The 19391-nt window shown below is 47.8% G+C and overlaps 1 protein-coding gene across 1 annotated transcript; it reads right to left on the bottom strand.

Moving 5' to 3' along the window:
* Positions 1-3913: 3913 nt before the first annotated feature.
* On the bottom strand, positions 3914-7586 carry PRND (prion like protein doppel). The gene is made up of 2 exons (XM_045445212.1): positions 7489-7586; positions 3914-5459 (listed from the first exon to the last, which is right to left on the bottom strand). Exon 2 carries the CDS (start codon positions 5446-5448, stop codon positions 4912-4914), a length of 537 nt encoding a protein of 178 aa, XP_045301168.1. The 5' UTR covers positions 5449-5459; positions 7489-7586; the 3' UTR covers positions 3914-4911.
* Between the last annotated feature and the right edge of the window lie 11805 nt (positions 7587-19391).

The raw sequence follows: 19391 nt of genomic DNA, 5'->3' as shown, positions 1-19391 counted from the left end.
TTATGCAGTCTGAGGCCTCCCATGGGTCCAGGTGAAGCCTCCCATTTGACAAGAGCAACAGCTAAACCTGATGAGTAGACTTTGAATGGTCTGGGATGGGCTTAGAGGTGTCCCAGAGACATAATGCCTTCTTCTCGTTTTGCTGGGAATGTTTGATTTATTCTTTTTGCAGGTGCCCGTCATTCCCAGTGACATGGAAGTTTGGCTCCCTTCCCTTCCAAGGGGAAACTGGGTGCCCGGCTGTAACCCATCTGCTGTCAGAGGGAGGGTATGAGAGGAAGGCATCGCCTGCCGTGTCCGGCTGCACGGTCTTGGGGCAGAATGAGCACCCACGCCCGGCACGAGCTGGGTTTGCCAGAGCAGCATCTGAGCTTTCCGCTGGGGGAACAGAAATTTGCCAGGATGTCGTGTCTGTGCGTCTCCTCGATCACCCGCTCAGTGTGCGTGGCCTATCACTGCCTGTGTGGGGGCACATGGCCCCCGCTCTTCATCTTTCAGTTGAGACCATGGCAGGTTCCAGAAGGTGACACACAGCGACACATGGGCATCTTAGGGTGTCCTTGTCCAGCCACACACAGCATGTGAAGAAAACACGTTGGGTGGAAACACAAGAAGCGACCAAATCTCAAGGTGTGACGTAGGACCGGGGGCGCCTGACCCAATGGGCCTCCGCCCCAAGTTCATCTCTTCTTATCAGCGAGCTTGAGGGAGAGAGTGTAAACGGCTCACGACAAACTCATGGCTACTGCCTGGGACACATCTCGTGAGGACCACGGGGTGAGGTCTAAATGTTGCAGAGCGCATCCTAAGCAAGATGGGGAGCGAAGGCTCCCGGGAGATGCTGGCCGTCTGCAGGGGCCCTGAAACCAGGAGGGGCCCCGGCTACTTGAACAGTGTGCTTGACGCCCGGTGCTTTTGGTCTTTATCTCCTAGAGGGCATTCTCACTGGAATGCAGATAATTTACCCCGGATTAATAAAAAGGCCAGGACCGGGGTGCCTGGGTAGCTCCGTCGGTTGAGCGTCCGACTTCGGCTCAGGTCATGATCTCGCGGTCTGTGAGTTCGAGCCCTGCGTCGGGTCTGTGCTGACAGCTCACAGCCTGGATCCTGCTTTAGATTCTGTATCCCTCTCTCTCTGCCCCTCCCCTGCTCATGCTCTCTCTCTCTCTCTCTCTCTCTCAAAAATAAATAAACATTAAAAAAATAATAAATCTTTTTAAAAAACAAGGCCAGGACCAAACCTCACTGGCCATCAGGGAGCACGGAGTTGTGCAAATATACCACCCTCTAAAGCCCAAACTTATATAGCCTGCTTTCCAGGCTTCTCATCCGGATGTTTTGAGCGAAAAGCCAGATTTAAAATAGGAATTGCTAACAGTTTTAGGATTTTCAAATGGTGCTGGTGGTCAGAAGTCACTTGGCAGGATTTGGATGTGCTGTCTGCAAAGGAGAGAAGGTACTCGAGCGGCATTTGCAGAAACAGGTTCTTACACTTAAGTGACACAAAAGCCCTTACAGGTTAGCACTGTCCAGGGCAGGCAGGAATGAGAATTGCTCCAGCAATGTAGGAACATGATCTAGCCATATCTAGAAAAATTTAAATTATTTATATTGAAACTATTCCACAGAAATAAAAGCCACACGTTGCAAGGCTGTATGTACAAGGATGTTTATTGTTTGCAGTGGCAAAAAAAAACTGAAGGTCCATCAGCAAGGAAGTGATCAAATCAACCAGGGTCTATTTACACCATGGAATATTACACGGCAATCTGAAAGGACACATTAGCTAACCAGCTCGCTGTTGAACTGGAAAGAGGTTCATGAGGCAGTGTGAAGTTATAAATCAAACTGCGGAGGAATAAATGTGATATGTACAATCATAGTGTTTTTTAAAGGAGCAATCAAATTTAAAAAACCCTCCCTTGTATACCTAAGCACAGTGAAAATGTGGAGGTTGCACAGCAAGCAGGAGGGAGAGAATGGGTTGGGAAAGGTAGGGGGAGGCAAGAACTAAAACATGGCACAAAAATGAAAAAAGCATAGAATAAAGTCCAGAGAATATTTGGAATATAAAAGCTACATTGTTACTGCAAATATGTACACATGTATATGCAAATATTAAGGCCTAGGAGGTAAGAGGGCAAACCGAAAACAATGACTTCATCAGATGCTGGGATCGCCGGCAATCGGATTTCCATTGTCATTTGAATGTCACTTTTACAATAAGCACATTTGGAAGAGTCAACACTTGGAGGGGCTGAGAATGCAATGTTAGCGAAATTATTCACATTTAGAATGACTGTATCAAGAATAATTCGGAGGTCCCTTACAATGTGTTACACACAGTAGGTGCTCGGCAACCTTTTGCTAAAGTGAAAAACCGAAGCCTTCCCTTGACCTCATAATTCATAAACATCAGCAAGGATGTTCAAGCACATATAGTCTCAAAAGCTTCGTGAATAATGTTTGCATTTGAATCACCATGTACAAATTCCCTTCACGCCCCACTTAAATCTGATGTCTGGAACTGTTAATGAAATGAGAAAAGACAGCAATTATAGAAAATGTACTATGTTGTGACCTGTTTTCACCTAAGAAATGAAGTCATTTTGCTTCTGTGCCTGTGTGTGCCCTTATGGTTAGTTACACTCAGCAGGGCTGGGCTGAAATTTTCAACATCAGCCTGTAAGTAGTTTCTTTCTTTCTTTCTTTCTTTTCTTTTCTTTAAAAAAAAAAATTTTTTTTTAACGTTTATTTATTTTTGAGACAGAGACAGAGCATGAACAGGGGAGGGACAGAGAGAGAGGGAGACACAGAATCCGAAGCAGGCTCCAGGTTCTGAGCTGTCAGCACAGAGCCCGACCCGGGGCTCGAACTCACTGACCGTGAGATCATGACCGAGCCGAAGTCGGACGCTTAACCGATCGAGCCACCCAGGCGCCCCCCTTCTTTTCTTTTCTTTTCTTTTCTTTTCTTTTCTTTTCTTTCTCTTTCTTTCTTTCTTTCTTTCTGTTCCTTCCTTCCTTCCTTCTTTCCTTCCTTCCATCCTTCCTTCTGTCTTTTTCGGTCTTTCTTGCTATTGTTATTATTAAAAAAAATAAAAATTAAAAATTGACAGGGAAGAAATGACCCACATGGCTTGTACTTCTATCTTGTGCTCTGCTCAAGAATCCAACAGGACTGTGGAAGCAGAAGGTGGGCACAGTGCTGGCCGTCTGAGAACTAAGGCCTTCTGGCCTCCATCCCACCCTCCTCCTCCTCGGTGCAGATTCAGGGCAGGGGCTAGGCCCCCAGGCTCCCAGGGGAAAGCCGCTACCCTGGGCTGCCCCGCCCCCAAGTCCTCCACTGGCTTTCCGTGTATTTAAACCTTCCAAAAGTATCCTTGAGAAGAACGCTGATAGCAGTGGAGGCTCAGAACAAGAGGTACCCTTATCAACATTCATGTTTTAAAATACTTAGGATACACTGTCTGAGAATGCACATTTTTCTCCCCTTACAGACTCTCTTTAAAGGAGAATTGATAGTATTCAGCAGCTGGTGCGTCCAAATATGGTTCAACAATTCCTGGGGAGGAGGAGGGGGGGGTCTCTAAATGCACCCCAGAGGGTCTCTTGGGGCATCTTAGAGCATTATTAGATTCATTATTTGTACTTAAGCCTTATTCATATTTTGTAATATATTTATTTTTAACTAATATTAACTACTAGCATTTTGTAATATCTATATGTAACTAATAAGTAGATAATAAGTGGCATATCTCCTCTTGCTTAGGGCATGAGTGAGTTCTTTGTCGGGTCTCCCTAAAGACGTAGCTTCTCTTGAACCTTTTTGGCAAGGAATTATTTTTTTGTAGAGCTAAGTGGTTCACAGAAATGGCCCCTCACCGAAGTGGGAGTAAAAAAGCAGCCAGAAATTGGCACGGTACCCGTGTAAAGGGAGTATATTTAAAGATTCTCATATGCATATACACAGAGAGATACAGAAAGGGCTGGGGGAACGGACATTAGAAAGCAAATATGTCCATTAAAAATACTTTCTCAAATCCAGACAATAGTTCAGAGCCAGGAAGAGCAAATACTTATCCTTCTTGTGAAAAACGAAAACAAAAAGAAAAACACCAAAACCAGAACAAAACAAAACAAAAACCCTTGTGCCGTGGTCACATCCTGCTGTGCATCTGGTCTGCTCTGGGAACCAGCCCGGCAAGATCGCCTTACGCTGTGATTTCTGGGCCTTTGTCTAGCTTTACTTCTGTGTCCGCTTAATCCCTTTCTTGTATCTTAGTTTGATGAGAAGAATTAAATAGAACCTCCATGTAACCAGGTATTAAGATACATGGCCATCAGTTCAGACCGTTTCGTATTTCCAAAAGTGGGGTTTCTGCGGTTTCGCCAGAAATCTGTGTTTGGGTTTGGGTCTTGCAAGCAGTAAGGAAGGGATCACAAGACAGCTCTGGGATTGCACAGAGAGGAAAATCTGGGGTGAGACAAGCAAGGATTGAATTTTGGCTCTGCTACTCTCCAGCCACTTCACCCGTTGGAGCCTCCGTTTCCTCATCTGTACAGTGGGAATAGCACCTACCTCTAAGAGGGGTCCGGAAATAGTGTGACGCGCGTGGCAGGGTCCCTGGCTCGTTCTCTTATCTGTTCACCCAACATTTACTGCGGAAGATGGTGTGCCAGACCCTCCGCTGGGACCTGAGAATGTGGTGATTAAAAGGCCGCCCTTCGGGAGAGCCTGGAGGGGATTGGTACACACACATTTATCAAAAGCAGACGGGTACCCGTGGGAATACTTGCTTCCTCAGTACCTTCGGGACACGTGGGGGTTTGGGTCTGGAGGAGAGGAACTGGAATAACTCAGCGGCTTGCTCACCCCCCCCTCCCCGTGGCTGCCAGCCTGCCTGCAAGCTTATGTCACAATAAACCAAATGAAAACCAGCGGGCAGAGCATCACAGGCTGGTCTAGGGTGACCCGAAGTCCCGCTCCCCTTTCCAACCAAAAATCACAGTGCTTGACCGAGCAGAGCTCCCTGATCAGCCGCCACAGGACCCGCTGGTAAAGCTTGTCGTCTTGTTTCTCGCGGGACAGCTCCTCCTGGTTGGCCACCTGGGTGGCGTTGATGCAGCTGGTGACAAACTTCTCCTTGGTCACGTTGGCCTCGGAGCAGCCATTGTAGTGGATCCCGTCGGGGAACTGCCAGTAGTTGGCCTCGTAGTACCTGTTGCCTTCAGCGCCAAGGTCGATATCAAGCTTCCGGCCCTGCCTGATGAAGGCCCCAGGGCGGATCTCAGCCGTGTGCGCCTCCGTGACCTGGGAGATGCTGGGCAAAGTCTTCCGGTTCCACTTGATTCTGTGCTTTATGCCTCTTGCCTCGACTGCCGAGAGCTGGCTGAACAGCAGGACGCAGACAATGGCCAACCAGCATCCGCCCAGATGCTTCCTCATTGTGTCAGGATCTGCAATAGCAAAGGCCGGGATGGTTACTTTCTCCGGTGGGGTTCCCGGGCGCCCCTGCCCCCCTCCTGTGTGCAGGAGATTTTAAGCAAGGAATGCAACCTCACGCCGTTCACATTTTCCAAAACCGTAATAGTTTTCCCATGCTCCGGTTGTACTGGCTAAGCCAATCCCCAGTTTCTTGCTTTTGCTTGAAATTATATGCACTTAGGGCAGAGATCTGGTTTTCTCATACAGATAAGAAGCTACAACTGGCAATTAGAAAGCCTTTGAATATGCATGGGAAAATAAATGAGTAATGACATAATACGTATAGGTTTTCTTTGGTGTTCCCAAGTCTTTGAAAACAAGGGATCTCTGGAGGAAAGCACCCAGAAGAGTTGGAACCACAGGCTTCCGTGCACAGACTGTATTCTTAACCTTCCCTTTTTATTCTCTGTTGCCCTAAGCTGGCTCTGGCCCTGGTGCATTCTGCTATCCATTCGAAGAAAGTCACCTGGCTGCTGACCCTAAAGGGCTTTATGGTAATGACGGGGAGAGAGAGACGGAAGCGTGGTCAGGAGACCCCCGGCCTCCTGTGTCAGGGGGTCAAGATGTGTTATAGACGACGTTCCCAGTCTCACCCCTGAGGGCGGCGTGACCCCACCCTCCCCGTCGCCTAGCTTTTTATTGAGCACTTACTAAGTGGCAGCCATTGGCATTGACTAGCTTAATTCTCACGTGGGGTAGGTACGTTATCATTCCCATCTTATGAAAGTTGTGCTGGGTTTCAGAGTAGGTAAGTCACTGGCCCAAGGCTGCACACTAATGGGTGGTGGATTCGAATCCAGGTCTGTCTGACACTGTTCCCATGTGCCCAGTTTCCATGCATCATGGCCTTTCTGGGCTGCAGGAGGGAACGGTGCTTAGATTTTGTGCTTTTGACTCACCGGGCACGGAGGGCAGCACCGACGGCCCCCAAGCTGAGCAAAGAGCAGGGCTCGTGAGGAATTTCAGAGGAGATGAGGGCCTGGGGGAGAGCCGAGGGTCCAGGGTCAGGGTGGCCCCTGGGCATCTGAAGGGCTGCTGATGACATCAGGGGATATTCCCCCTTCCCTCAGCCCCCGAGTCTGGTAGTTTGTCACGTCTGGCTCCTGAAACTACAATAGCTATTGTGGAAATCTACTTCCCAAGGTCAACTGTTCAGGGCATTCCAGGACCTGGACCCTTGTCGGTGTGGATCAGAAATGCAGGAACAGTGACCAGAGCCAGGCGTGCTTACGCCGTGTCCTAGATGAAGTTTTACGTGAGTCCATTCGTGCCAGAGCTGAAGGAGGTGGAAAAGTTAGCTCGCTTAGCCCCTAACACTTGCTCCCTGCCATATTCCCAAAGTGACTTGTCCACCTCTGCTAAAATGTCCAACTCCAGTGTGATGCTGGTTCTTACGTAGGAAAAAAGGCAAAACGCAAGCGCAGTGCGGTCCCCTCTGGATGCCTGGTGACCTCTCTTTCCCTGCAGGCATGGTCTAGTCTCTGGCCCAGGGAGGGCATGAGTGCGCCCGGCAGCAGCCTGAGCACCCAGGCTTCTGGCACCTGACCCCCCACTGCTCCCTAATCACAGTGACCTCAGACCAGCCTTCTCCAAAGAGAGCCGAGCATGAAGCGAACATTCATTAATCACGCCCCGTGCCCTCAGCCCAGACTCCTTGGTAGGAGAAATGTTAAATAAGAATAATAAGACAAATTACAGGTGTGTCAAGCTAAAGACACGAAAGCACAGAGATCTCGAGAAAGAAATTCATGTTCATGGACAAGGGTGTGAAAGCACAAAGAAAATCCCAACCAGCCAACCGTAAAATAGCATTTTATTGTCAACACCAGAAGCAGACACGCAACACCAGTGATGCCCCAACATTCCTATGTGTCCCCTGACTGGCGACCCACGCCAGGGGGTGGGAGAAAAGAAATCCCGGCATGGTTTGCAGTCTGATTAGAAATGAGCAACCCTGACCGCAGAAATGGAACCCAGCGCGAACTCCGGCTCCCCACCTACCTTGGGATCTCTCTGGAAGTGTGTCTCTGGAGCCTCAGCAGCACTGTCCTCCAGAGCACGGTCCTGCCTATGTAGGAACTGCAGGGGGAGGCGGCATCCCCGCTGCTCTCCAAATATGGCAACCCTCCCCTCCCGGGCAGGACCAATCAGGGGTTCCCAGCCCCTCCTCTGCCTTGAGGATAGACCTTCTCATCACTCTCTACTAATAAACACCATGTGAAGATCTTGACGAAGTTCAGAAAGACTTGAGAGTTACTTTTGATTTTGATTTTACTTTCTTTTCTTTTATGTATGTCTGTATGTATTTACTTATTTACTTAGCCGTTACCAGTTTATCACAAAGGACATTATAAAGGAAACAAATGAACAGCCAGATGAAGTTCGCAGGGCAAGGTCTGGAGGGTTCCAGTTGTCCCCATGGAGTCCCCACGGAGTGTGGGGGCACTATATCCCTGAATGTTGATGAGTTCACCAACCCGGAAGCTCTCCAAACCCCTCTGTGCCAGTAACGGGGACACAAGCCAAATATTATAACCAAAGATACTTCTATCCCCCCCCCCCCACCCGCCGCCGCCGCCGCCTCACTCAGGAAATTCACAGGTTTTAGAAGCTCTGTGCCAAGAACTGGGACCATTACTATATCACAATGCCCCAGCTGGATAGGTGAATGGATACATCTGTCCAGAGTCTGCTTAGGGCTATTTTTTAAATTTTTTTTAATTTTTTTAAATTTTTTTTTTTTAACATTTATTTATTTTTGAGACAGAGACAGAGCATGAACGGGGGAGGGTCAGAGAGAGAGGGAGACACAGAATCTGAAACGGGCTCCAGGCTCTGAGCTGTCAGCACAGAGCCCAACACGGGGCTTGAACTCACGGACCGTGAGGTCATGACCCGAGCCGAAGTCGGACGTTTAACCGACTGAGCCACCCAGGCGCCCCAAGGTTAGGGCTATTTTTAAGGCTGGTATTTTGAGAGGTGCCTTGTAGAACTGGAATGAGCAGTGTTAGAGGGGAGACACTTTCCCACCAGTATCTACAACAGAGGGTGTTGCTGGATATGCATGCTGTCCTACACCTAAAGCCCAGCCTCAGATAGCAAGGGGGCTTTTGCTGGGCAGCCTCTGTGGCCAGGGTCTGGTGGGGAAGAGGGTGAGAGATCAGCCAGGCCACAGGTCCCCTCCCAGCGGAGACTGCCAGGGAGTGAGGTACCCCACTCCCTTTGCGGAGGTAGAAAAGCAGGGTTCTAGAGGGACCCGCGAGAGGCCTGGCCAGCATTTTAGGTTTTTGGTCCATGTAGGAATGCCTGAGCCTCCGAATTAATCCAAGGCCAAAAAGTCAAGATCTATGGAAACCCACAGGACAGAGACACATGGAGATGAAACCGACACTGTTCAAAGACGGCTGGGAGTGAGTTTTCTCAAGAGCAGAGGGGAGAGGATCTGGAGAACCAGCCACTCCAGGCAGGAGGGGCCGTGTGCAGTTATCCGGTGACCATTCCTTGTACAAAAGGGACTTACTCTGGTGTCCTGGTTACAGTTATTACTGTCATGCGAAATCAAAAGTAAATTCTGGAGGAAAGGACGGCGTGAGATTAGCCTGTAAATGGAATGTGATCTATATCCCCCCGAATGCCCAGCGATGTTGGCTGGATTCACCTCAAAGCCCCTTTTGCGAATAAGCTGAAGCGGTTGTCCCAGGATGACCAGCAGATGGCGCCATGAGGTTACAAAGACCTCTCACCCTGGAGGTGGGAAACCCCCGAGGTCAATGCTGTCCCTGCTGGGATTTGGGTCCTCCAGTTGGGCCTTTCTTTCTCCTCTGCCTTTATTTTTAAATTTTATTTCACTTCCTTCTTTTTTAAGGCTTTTAAAAAATGTTTTATTTTATTTTTGAGAGAGAGGAGAGACAGAGAGACAGAGCACGAGCAGGGGAGGGGCAGAGAGAGAAGGAGATACAGAATTCAAAGCCGCTCAGAGCCTGACATGGGTTCGAACTCATGAACCGCGAGATCATGACCTCAGCCGAAGTCAGACGCTTAACCAACTGAGCCTAGGTGCCTCTATTTCATTAACTTAAGAAAAAAAACCTTTCCATTTTCTTTCTAGAATCAGAGACTTTTTGGTCCTGTGAACACACACACACTTCAGTATTGCAAACTTACTTTAGACTATTTGCAAAATGCCGAAGAGAAGAAGTAAAAAAAAACCATGTTAATATTTCACTATCCAGAGACAAGGGTCATAATTAGGGTTTGGGGTGTTTAGAGCTGGAAAGAGCTCCGAATACTCCAGCTCAGCTCCTTCACATTGTGAAGTCACGGGGCCAGATAGGCTCAAGGCCACCCAGCCCCACAGGCAGTGCTGCCCTCCCATCGTGGGCCCATTGCCCTGAACTCTGTGTACTGTCCACCCTGCCCGTCCTCATCGGGTGCGAGCACCTCCAGGCCCCTCCATTCTTCTTTCTAGTCTTTTCCTGAGGAGGACTTTGCCCAGGAGGTGGTGGGAGGTTGGTGCAGAGCTGATGAGGCTGCAGATTCCTCTCGTCAGCAAACAAAGAGGCACAGAGGAACAGGGAAGACTGTGGAAATGTTCGAGAAGATGGGAGGGGCTCTGAAAGCTGCAAACAAGTCGAGAAAACTGTTACTCGCACTCAGAGAGTGCAGGACTGCCCCAATCCTGCCTGACACCGGCTCCCTGCCTACAAAGATGTACAAACAAGCAGCCGAGGAATTGGTGAGAGACCATTAGTCTCTACGTGAGCCGAGAGGCCAGGTTCGAGTGAATTGTGTCTTCTGGCATTGAGAGTTGTATGAGGAATATCATTGAATGTGGAGCATCCTTGATTAAACAGGGAGAACAAGACCGATCCCACAGGGTTGGGTGCTCCATGATGCAAGGGACTCTGATGGATTTCTCTAGACTGTATGAGCAGCAGAAAATTATGTGGATACCAAAAAAAAAAAAAAAAAAAAAAATCGACAGAGAAAGGCTGAGGTCTAGAATGCACCAGTGGGTCATTATGATTTCAGCTCCTAGTTCAATTAGATCTTGACCTTTGGAGGGCATTTCTAAATAGAGTGGGCATTAAGACACAAGGTGCCATGCCAAACTGTACCCGGAAGGGTTAGTGAGTAGGAAGATCACCCACTATATCTTGGCTTCTTGAAGAGAAGTCTGTTATGTGCTTGGACTATATGCTGTGCCAAAGGAGGGATAAGGCCAGCTAAAACAGCTCATGGCCTAATGGCAGAACTGAAACGTGTTTCAGAAAATAATACTGATGAGATCGCTGTGTAGCTGTCTAGCTGCACTCAATTTCTTTCTTTCTTTCTTCCTTTTTTTTTTTTAATTATTATTTATTTTTGAAAGAATGAGACAGGGTGCCAGCAGGGAAGGGGCAGGGAGAGAGGGAGACACAGAATCCAAAGCAGGCTCCAGGCTCTGAGCTGTTAGCACAGAGCCCGACGCGGGGCTTGAACTCACAAGCCGCGAGATCATGACCTGAACTGAAGTCGGATGCTTAACTGACTGAGCCGCCCAGGCACCCCATCAATTTCTTTCTTTTTTCCTGGAGTCTACTATTCACAGAAAGCTGAACATATCCTAAGGGCACAGCATTGTGCATTTTTACAAACTGAACACACCCGTGTAACCTACACCCAGAAAAATAAACCGAACGTGACTGCACCCCCGAAGCCTCTTTGTCTCCCCGTTGGGTCCCTGCCCTCCAGCCTATGCTGACCACTGTGCCGACTCCTTACGTCCTAGATGAGCTCTGCCTATGGTTGTACTTGGTATAGAGAGAATTATGTAAACAATCTTTTGTGGCTGCCTTGCTCAGCTTGGGTCTTGTAGAGTCACCTGCATTGTCAGTTGCCCGTTCCGTTGGGACACTCCTCCACAATTTTCTTCTCTGTTCCCCTGGCGGTGGGCATTTGGGTGGTTTCTGGTTTGGGCTCTCGCCAGGAGTTACTGTGAACATTCTGACATGTGCTTTTTGGTGGAATGGGATTGCTGTTGTGTCGTGTGTGAACTCTGAGGGGTAGACTTGCTGGGTCATAAAATATGCCTGTGTGCAGCTTTTATATTCTTAGAATTCTGATTATTGCTTTGGGCAGATTTTAAATACCACCTTCCGGGTCACCTGGGTGGCTCAGTTGGTTGAGTGTTTGACTTCAGCTCAGGTCATGATCTCGAGGTTTGTGAATTCGAGCCCCGCGTTGGGCTCGCTGTTGTCGAAATGGAGCCCACTTCAGATCTGCTGTCCCCACCTTCTCTCTGTGCCCCTCCCCCGCTCATGCTCTCTCCCTGTCAAAAATAAATAAAACATTTTTAAAAATCTTAAAAAAGACCACCTTCTCCTATAGTTTGCCCACTCTTTTCTTTTTTTTAAATTTTTTTCCGTTTTATTTGTTAATGTTTATTTACTTTTGAGACAGAGACAGAGCGTGAGCAGGGGAGGGGCAGAGAGAGGGAGACACAGAGTCTGAAACAGGCTCCAGGCTCCGAGCTGTCAGCACAGAGCCCGACGCGGGGCTCGAACTCACGGACCGTGAGATCATGACCTGAGCCGAAGTCGGACGCTCAACCGACTGAGCCACCCAGGCGCCCCCACTCTTTTCTTAATCACAGACAAGTGTCTTCCTTTGGGGGTCCCATAGCTCTCGCCACAGAGCCGAATAGTCATACAGGGCACCCTTGCTGTTTATGGGCTCATTTGAGCTCCCGGAAGTCAAAGGACCATGTTTCACTTGTCCCACACAGAGCGCAGTGCCTAGGATCTAGAAGCACAGGAATTCCCTCATATCCCTTCCTATCTGTGACTTGGTTGAGGACAGTATAGCCAGAGTCACACACGGGTCACAGCTGCCAAGGCGGGCCGTGTGCCAGGAGGCAGGCTGAACCCTCCAAATCACAGCAGGTCACACAGAGGCAGCAAGAGGAAATTTTACAGGGTTAAATGCAACAGTTTTAGAATTTGTTTTTGAAAAATCAAGGGCACCTTGTGAAGAGCTATCATGGCAGTAGCCGGAATTCTGTTGGCATATAACTGTCTAGAAGTGTAACTGGAGGCCACAGAGGAAGCACATGCTTGTGTCATTTCCCCTGTAGTCCCCTGCCCTTCCCTGCCCAGATGGCAGCAGGTGCTGGGCACCGGGTTGTGTGGAGTTGACTCAGGGCAGGGAGGTGTGATGACGTGTGCGGGGCAGGGGGTGCAAAAGGGTTGGGAGCTGAGGAATCTCATGGCATATCAGGGAAAACTGAAGGCAGTTACTCATCTTGCGTCCCCAGATGTTCGTGGAATAGGATGTTTGTAAGTGAGAAGACAGAGAGCCACCAAAGCTCTAGAGCACAGGTAATGGGGGGAAGGCTGTGTTTCCAGGTGGTCCAGAATGGGGTGCCCTGGGAAAGGAGAGAGACTCCAGCCTGGAGACCCCAAGAGGGGCAGCAAGTGCCAGCCTCGGCCGCCATGTTGGAATTCCCCACTTGGCCGCCCACCACTTTTCTCACTTGTCTCTGATGTTTTTAAGATGAATAATTAACTTGATGATTTGATGGGCAGTTTGTCCTCTCTCCCTGACATGCAGGAAAATGTCCAAAAGGAGAAAGGTCTGCCTACCTGGAGCAGGTGAAAGGGGCTAGCTATTGTGTTAGGGCAGGGACCCCTTTGTTACTCGGGTTGACTTTCGTTCTCAGGGGAGGCGCTGGAGATGCTGCAAAGAGAGGGGGTGGGAACCAGAGACCCAGGTTCGAATCCCCACCCTGCCATCTTCTGCCTCAAATGACTTCAGCTCTCATCTGTTAGGGACAGCTTAACCTTCTCCATCGTGTAAGCTGCCCTCCATCTCAGAGAATAAATGGTGTATTTACCAGACATCTTTGGCAGAGACAGAAGTTCAACTGAGAATCTGTTTCCATGTTTGTGTAAGAGGTCTCATGCCTCCCCCCAGTCCACCACTATTAAGGCTTATCAAACATTGCTTCACACTGTTGGCATCACAGACTCCAATACAAATCTTTCCCACGAAATAGTATAAAGGCCAGTAAGCTAAGATCCAAAGGCTTCGTTAACACCTGGACGTGTGTTAGCACGTTCACTATTGGCGTGCCAGAAATACTAATGAAGCGTTTACTGTGTGAAGGCAACTAGCAGAGGCCAAGGAGGCTTATGCCGGGGGCTGGGTCTGTGATAGAGAAAGGAGAAAGAGAGGAGCACCGTTGAGACAGGTCACACTCGGTTGGGCAAAAGTAGCTTCTGAGCTGCAGAGCCAACCAAACTGGAAAATGCAGGTCACTTCTTGGAACCGATAGCTGCAGGGACGAGCTCTAGCAGGATATAGGAATGGGGGATCCATAATCTTAAAGAGAAAAAAAACACCTTTTATCAGAGTATAACCTACGTGCAGAACAGTGCACATTTTAAGGGCACGATTCAATAAATTTCCACAAAATGAACCACCTTCTGTAATTAGCAGGATATTCCAAGCCTTCATAGCTACCCTCCACCCAAAGGGCACCCATGGTCCCGACTTTTTTGCCCACGTTGGTTTCACCCACTTCCGTAATGAAATCATGCAATACCTGCTCTTCTGTGGCTGGCTTCTTTTTAAAAAAAATTTTTTTAATGTTTATTTATTTTTGAGACAGAGAGAGACAGAGCATGAACGGGGGAGGGTCAGAGAGAGGGAGACACAGAATCTGAAACAGGCTCCAGGCTCTGAGCTGTCAGCACAGAGCCCGACACGGGGCTCGAACTCACAGACCGGAGATCATGACCTGAGCCGAAGTCGGCCGCTCAACCGACTGAGCCACCCAGGCGCCCCTGTGGCTGGCTTCTTTACTCACCATCGTGTCTGTGACTTTCATCAGTTCTGCGGCCTGGAGGTGTTATTTTTCCCTTCTCATTCCCGTACGATACATGGTTGTATAAGCAGACCACAATTTATTTATCTATTTACCTCTTGATGGACATCGAGGTGTTCCCTGTTGGAGACTATAATGAACGCAGTTCCTGTGAAAAGTCTCATGTACGTCTCGTGGTGAACATAAGCTCTCATTTCTGTTGGGCGAATCCTCAGGTGCAGAAATGCTGTGTCATTGGATAGGCGTCTGTTTGGCTTTAGCACAAACTGCCAGCTTCCCAAAGTCGTTCAATCAACGTAGATTGAGCTGTGGAAGAGGGCTCTGGTGTTCACTGTCCACCTGCTGCATGGCCGCTCCCCTGTACTGGAGACTTCTTTTAATTCGCCAATAAACAATGGCAGCAGTTGGGTGACCAGCTGTCCCGAGTGTTCCAGGGATTGAGGGGGCGCCCAGGACATGGGAAAGCATGGGACAAGCCAGGACAACTTGGTCACCTTCCTTCACATGTGTACGTGTAGCAGATCTAAAACTATCCCTTACACTTACCATTGTGAAATTATGGGGGTTATTAGGTGCACCCGTGGATCTTATTTCGTGAGTTTGGAACAAATGTAAACTGAGTCAGTGTCAAAAGTTTTGAGAGCTGTATTTCAGCCTAATTGGTTTCCCGTGTAACCTCCATATGTTTATTTTATGCATTTAAAAATATTATTCTGAGCAGCGTCCATAGGCTTCATCAGACTCACAAAGGGATCCACGATAGGGATAGATATTTCAGCTGGGCCTTAACGTATATACAGGAGCTTGTATGAATAGTGGAGAGGGCAGGGAAGACATTCTAGGTGGAGGGAACAGTGTGAGGAAAGGGGATTCATGTTGCATTTGAATACACCTTGTAAAATTAGGCTTGGGAACATGATGGTCATAAGCCGTGATCGCTGGTATCTGTGATTTCAGGAAACAGCCTGTCGGCTCAGTGTTTGTGATGGGATGTTCCAGGCGGGGATTATCAGAGCATAGAGGAGGCAGCGATCTTGCGGTAGAAGTCTATAGAGATGACTGTCAGGAGGAAGATGATGAAGCCAGTTCTTGAAGGGACGTGAAAATGGGTGGGGGTAGCAACCTATTACAGGTGTGTGAATGGAGGCCCGGATTGCCAATGAGACGGCTGGGGCTGGGGGTGGATAGAGGGGACGGTTGACGTCTTCAGTGTTCTGTTGGATTTCTTTCACGACCCTTCTGCCCTGCAAGTTTTCCCATTTGACTTAGCTTTGGGGTGTGGAGGAAAGGCTGATACTCACTGAACAGTGCATGGGTCTCCTTGATTTCAAGCGCTGACTGGGTCCTCTTGCCCCTTCACTTTAGCTGCCATCGGGAAGCATCTCAGATTTTCCAACTGGACACAAACCAATGCCTCTCTTCCGTCTCTGCTGATCTGACCCAAGTGCAAGTGACACGTAAGTGTGCAATGACAAGGGTCAGGTATACGTGCAAGGAGGGAAAGCCAAGGGGAAGGAGAGCCGATGGAGGGAAAGCCAAAACATCACGTGTGTGATTCGGATGGGCTGTCTGGTTCTTTTTTTTTTTTTCAACATTTATTCATTTTTGGGACAGAGAGAGACAGAGCATGAACGGGGGAGGGGCAGAGACAGAGGGAGACACAGAATCGGAAACAGGCTCCAGGCTCTGAGCCATCAGCCCAGAGCCTGACGCGGGGCTCGAACTCACAGACCGCGAGATCGTGACCCGGCTGAAGTCGGACGCCTAACCGACTGTGCCACCCAGGCGCCCCAGGGCTGTCTGGTTCTTAAAGGCTCCAGCGAGGCCTCCGAGCAGGGCAAGCAGGTCAAAGTAAGACAGGGATGTAATGTGGGCAGCTCAGAAGCTAAGGTTCAAATGAGGGCTTCCATTTCTCCAAACCTGGCATTCATACCGCCCAGTCTTGCCAAGGAGTTAGCACGTTCCATGGAAGGGTGTGTCCTTACTCATGCGCATAACTTGCCTATGAGGTGAAGGAACATCTGGGGCTGCCTCCACTGGGCAGATCAAAAAGTCAGGAGAAACGCCATCTTTGGGGAAAAGGGTAAAGTCTCCATCAGGTGGAAGAAAGGTGTCGAAATAGTCTGTATGAGGAGTAATTTGTAATTTAGTAAAAAAAAGGCCATCACTAGACTCATTACAAAAACTGGTGCATGAAGCAATTTCCTGAGTCCCTTACTCACCGATTGACTGACTGATTGATCCATTCATTCATTCATCAAAGGCCCAAAGCTTTTTCTTGAGGAAATGTTGGTATTTAACACTGAGTAAAGGGTTTGAGTTTCTGCCGACTATGGCTTAACAGGTCTATACACCTGCTAATGATTTTGTCAGTGCATAATACGAGCAGGTCTTTTAGGAAAATGTATCCCAGGAGGCTCAAGAAGGTTTTAAACTCAACTGCTCTGTGGCTAAATATTGCTGTTCTTTCTTTTCAGGTAGACTTTTAATACCAGGTTAAGTCATGTAGTTACCAAGTAGTTAGACGTTTCTGAAAGGGTAATGTTGATTTTTTTTAAAGCTCATTCTTACACAAATGTTATTTGTTATTTGCCTGAAATGTTATTAGTTTAAATCTCAAATAAATGCCTAAACCACCCCCTACCTTCGCATCACTTCTTCTTAGATAATTTTATCTAAGAAAGATAAAGAAAACTTATCTATCTTCGTAGACAATTTTATGCTTAAGACAAAGCTTTGTTGAGATATAATTCACATACCATAAGATTCACCATTTCACAGTGTAAATTTAGTGATAGGCAGCACAGAGTTACTCATTATCTATCTAATTCCAGAATATTTTTTATCAAATCAGAGAGAAACCCCAGACCCATTAGCCGTCCCTTCTCATGTCCCCACCTCTCTCCAACCTCCAACAACCAACAATCTACTTTCTGTCTCTCTGGATTTGCCTATTCTGGACTCATACGATAAATCGACATAAATGGAATCATACAATATTTACCCCTCGGTGACTGGCTTCTTTCACTTAATATCATGTTTTCAAAGTTTGTCCACGTCGTAGCATGGATCAGAGCTTCATTCAGCGTTTTCATGGCTGAATAATACTGTATGTCTGTGTGTGTGTGTGTGTGTGTGTGCGCGCGCGCGTGCGTGTGTTTTAATACTTTAATGTTTGTTGTTTTTTAAAAAAATTTTAGTTGACGTACAGGGCAATTGGGTTTCAGGAGTAGAATTCAGTGATTCTTCACTTATGTACAACACCCAGTGCTCATCCCAACAAGTGCCCTCCTTAGTACCCATCACCCATCTAACCCATCCCCCACCCACCTCTGTCAACCGATAGTTTATTCTCTATCATTAAGAGTCTTTTGTGGTTTGCTTCCCTCTCTCTTCTTTTTTCCTACCTTCCCACATGTTCATCTGTTTTGTTTCTTAAATGCCACACATGAGTGAAATCACATGGTATTTGTCTTTCTGTGAATGAATTATCTTCCTTACCATAATACACTCTAGCTCCCTCATTGCAAATGGCAAGATTTCACTCTTTTTGATGGCTCAGTAATATTTCATTGTATATATACCACATTTTCTTTATTCATTAATCGATGGACTTCTGGGCTCTCTTCATAGTTTGGTTGATAATGCTGCTATAAATATTGGGGTGCAGGTACCCCTTCAAGCCTGTGTTTTTGTATCTTTTGGGTAAACATCTAATAACGCAATTGTTGGATTGTAGGTTAGGGTTTTTTTTTGTTTTTGTTTTTGTTTTTTGAGAAACCTCCATACCATTCTCCAGAGCAGCTGCACCAGCGTGCATTCCTACCAACAGTACAAGAGGGTTCCTCTTTCTCTGCATCCTCACCAACACCTGTCGTGTCTTGTGTTGTTAATTTTTGGCTGAATAATATTGTTCGGTCTACACCCTTCACCCTGAAGGATACAAATGTTCTTCCATTTGATAATGTGGTTTTACTGTGGCAAACTGGGAGATATGGAATAAAACAACATATCTGTTGTGCAGTTACCCTTTGAGTGAGTATGTTAAAAGCAAGATGGTGATTCTCACTTAGCATTTTCCATAAGTTGGCTGGACACAGCCAACATCCCATCCTGGTTTATTCACTGAGTTCATCTCCTGGCCGATTCTGGGGAATGTGGCAGCCCAAGCTGGTGGAAATCAGGTACACAGCAGAACCACAGTGGACTTCTTCCAAGGGTGGCGTGCAAACTGTTGCTTCTAAAATTCTCAAAGCTAGGCATCGTCTCTGACATACTATATTAGGGCAAATCTGGGCTTGACTGAGCAGGTAATCATTCATTCATTCATTCATTCATTATTCTCTTCATTTATCAAAGGTCCAGAGATAGTTCTTGGGGAAACATTAGCCCTGCCCAATGGCCCTAACTGGAAGCAGGAACTCTCCTTCTGGGCTCTTTCCTCAACAGCCTTGATGTCTGCATGATGCCATGGAAGTAACAAACCCATTGTGTTTCAGTTGCCTCCTGGAAGGCAATGCAGAGAAAAAGGTCTTCAGGTGGTTGGAGGAAAAAAGCCTCCTCAGAGGGCTGGAAAAAAAGGAGATTCAGAGACATGCAAGGGAACAGGGGAGATACGGCATTGGCTGGAAAAAGGAAACACAGTCTCCTTCCTTGTTGGGTTGTCCGGTCTGTGAGTCTAGACAACGATGAGGCCACTTGGCACACAAGTGGGAGGGTCAGGAATCTGTGGGGTTCTCCTGCACTTTGGAGTTAGGGCCTTGGGAGGGTGAGCTTGGGCCATAAAGAAAACCTGAATGGATGCATTCCATGTGTGGGCAGCCATTGTGAGCAGGGTGATGGGCACGCCTAGCATTCAGGATTTGGCAGCATGAGGGGATAGGATCTTACCAGCTGTCTATAGCACCCACTGAATCACAGCTAATGCTCAGATTTATGTTAATTAACTCATAATCAGCATAACCCTAAGCCAGGTGTGTTTGTGGGGCATTTGTGTGTGGGAGGAACATTATCACGCTTAGAGTTTTAGATCGTTGTA

Source organism: Leopardus geoffroyi, chromosome A3 (assembly GCF_018350155.1).
Source record: "Leopardus geoffroyi isolate Oge1 chromosome A3, O.geoffroyi_Oge1_pat1.0, whole genome shotgun sequence".
NCBI classification, from domain to species: domain Eukaryota; kingdom Metazoa; phylum Chordata; class Mammalia; order Carnivora; family Felidae; genus Leopardus; species Leopardus geoffroyi.
Note: the sequence above shows the minus strand (reverse complement) of the source record. Positions and strands in the feature narration are given on the sequence as shown.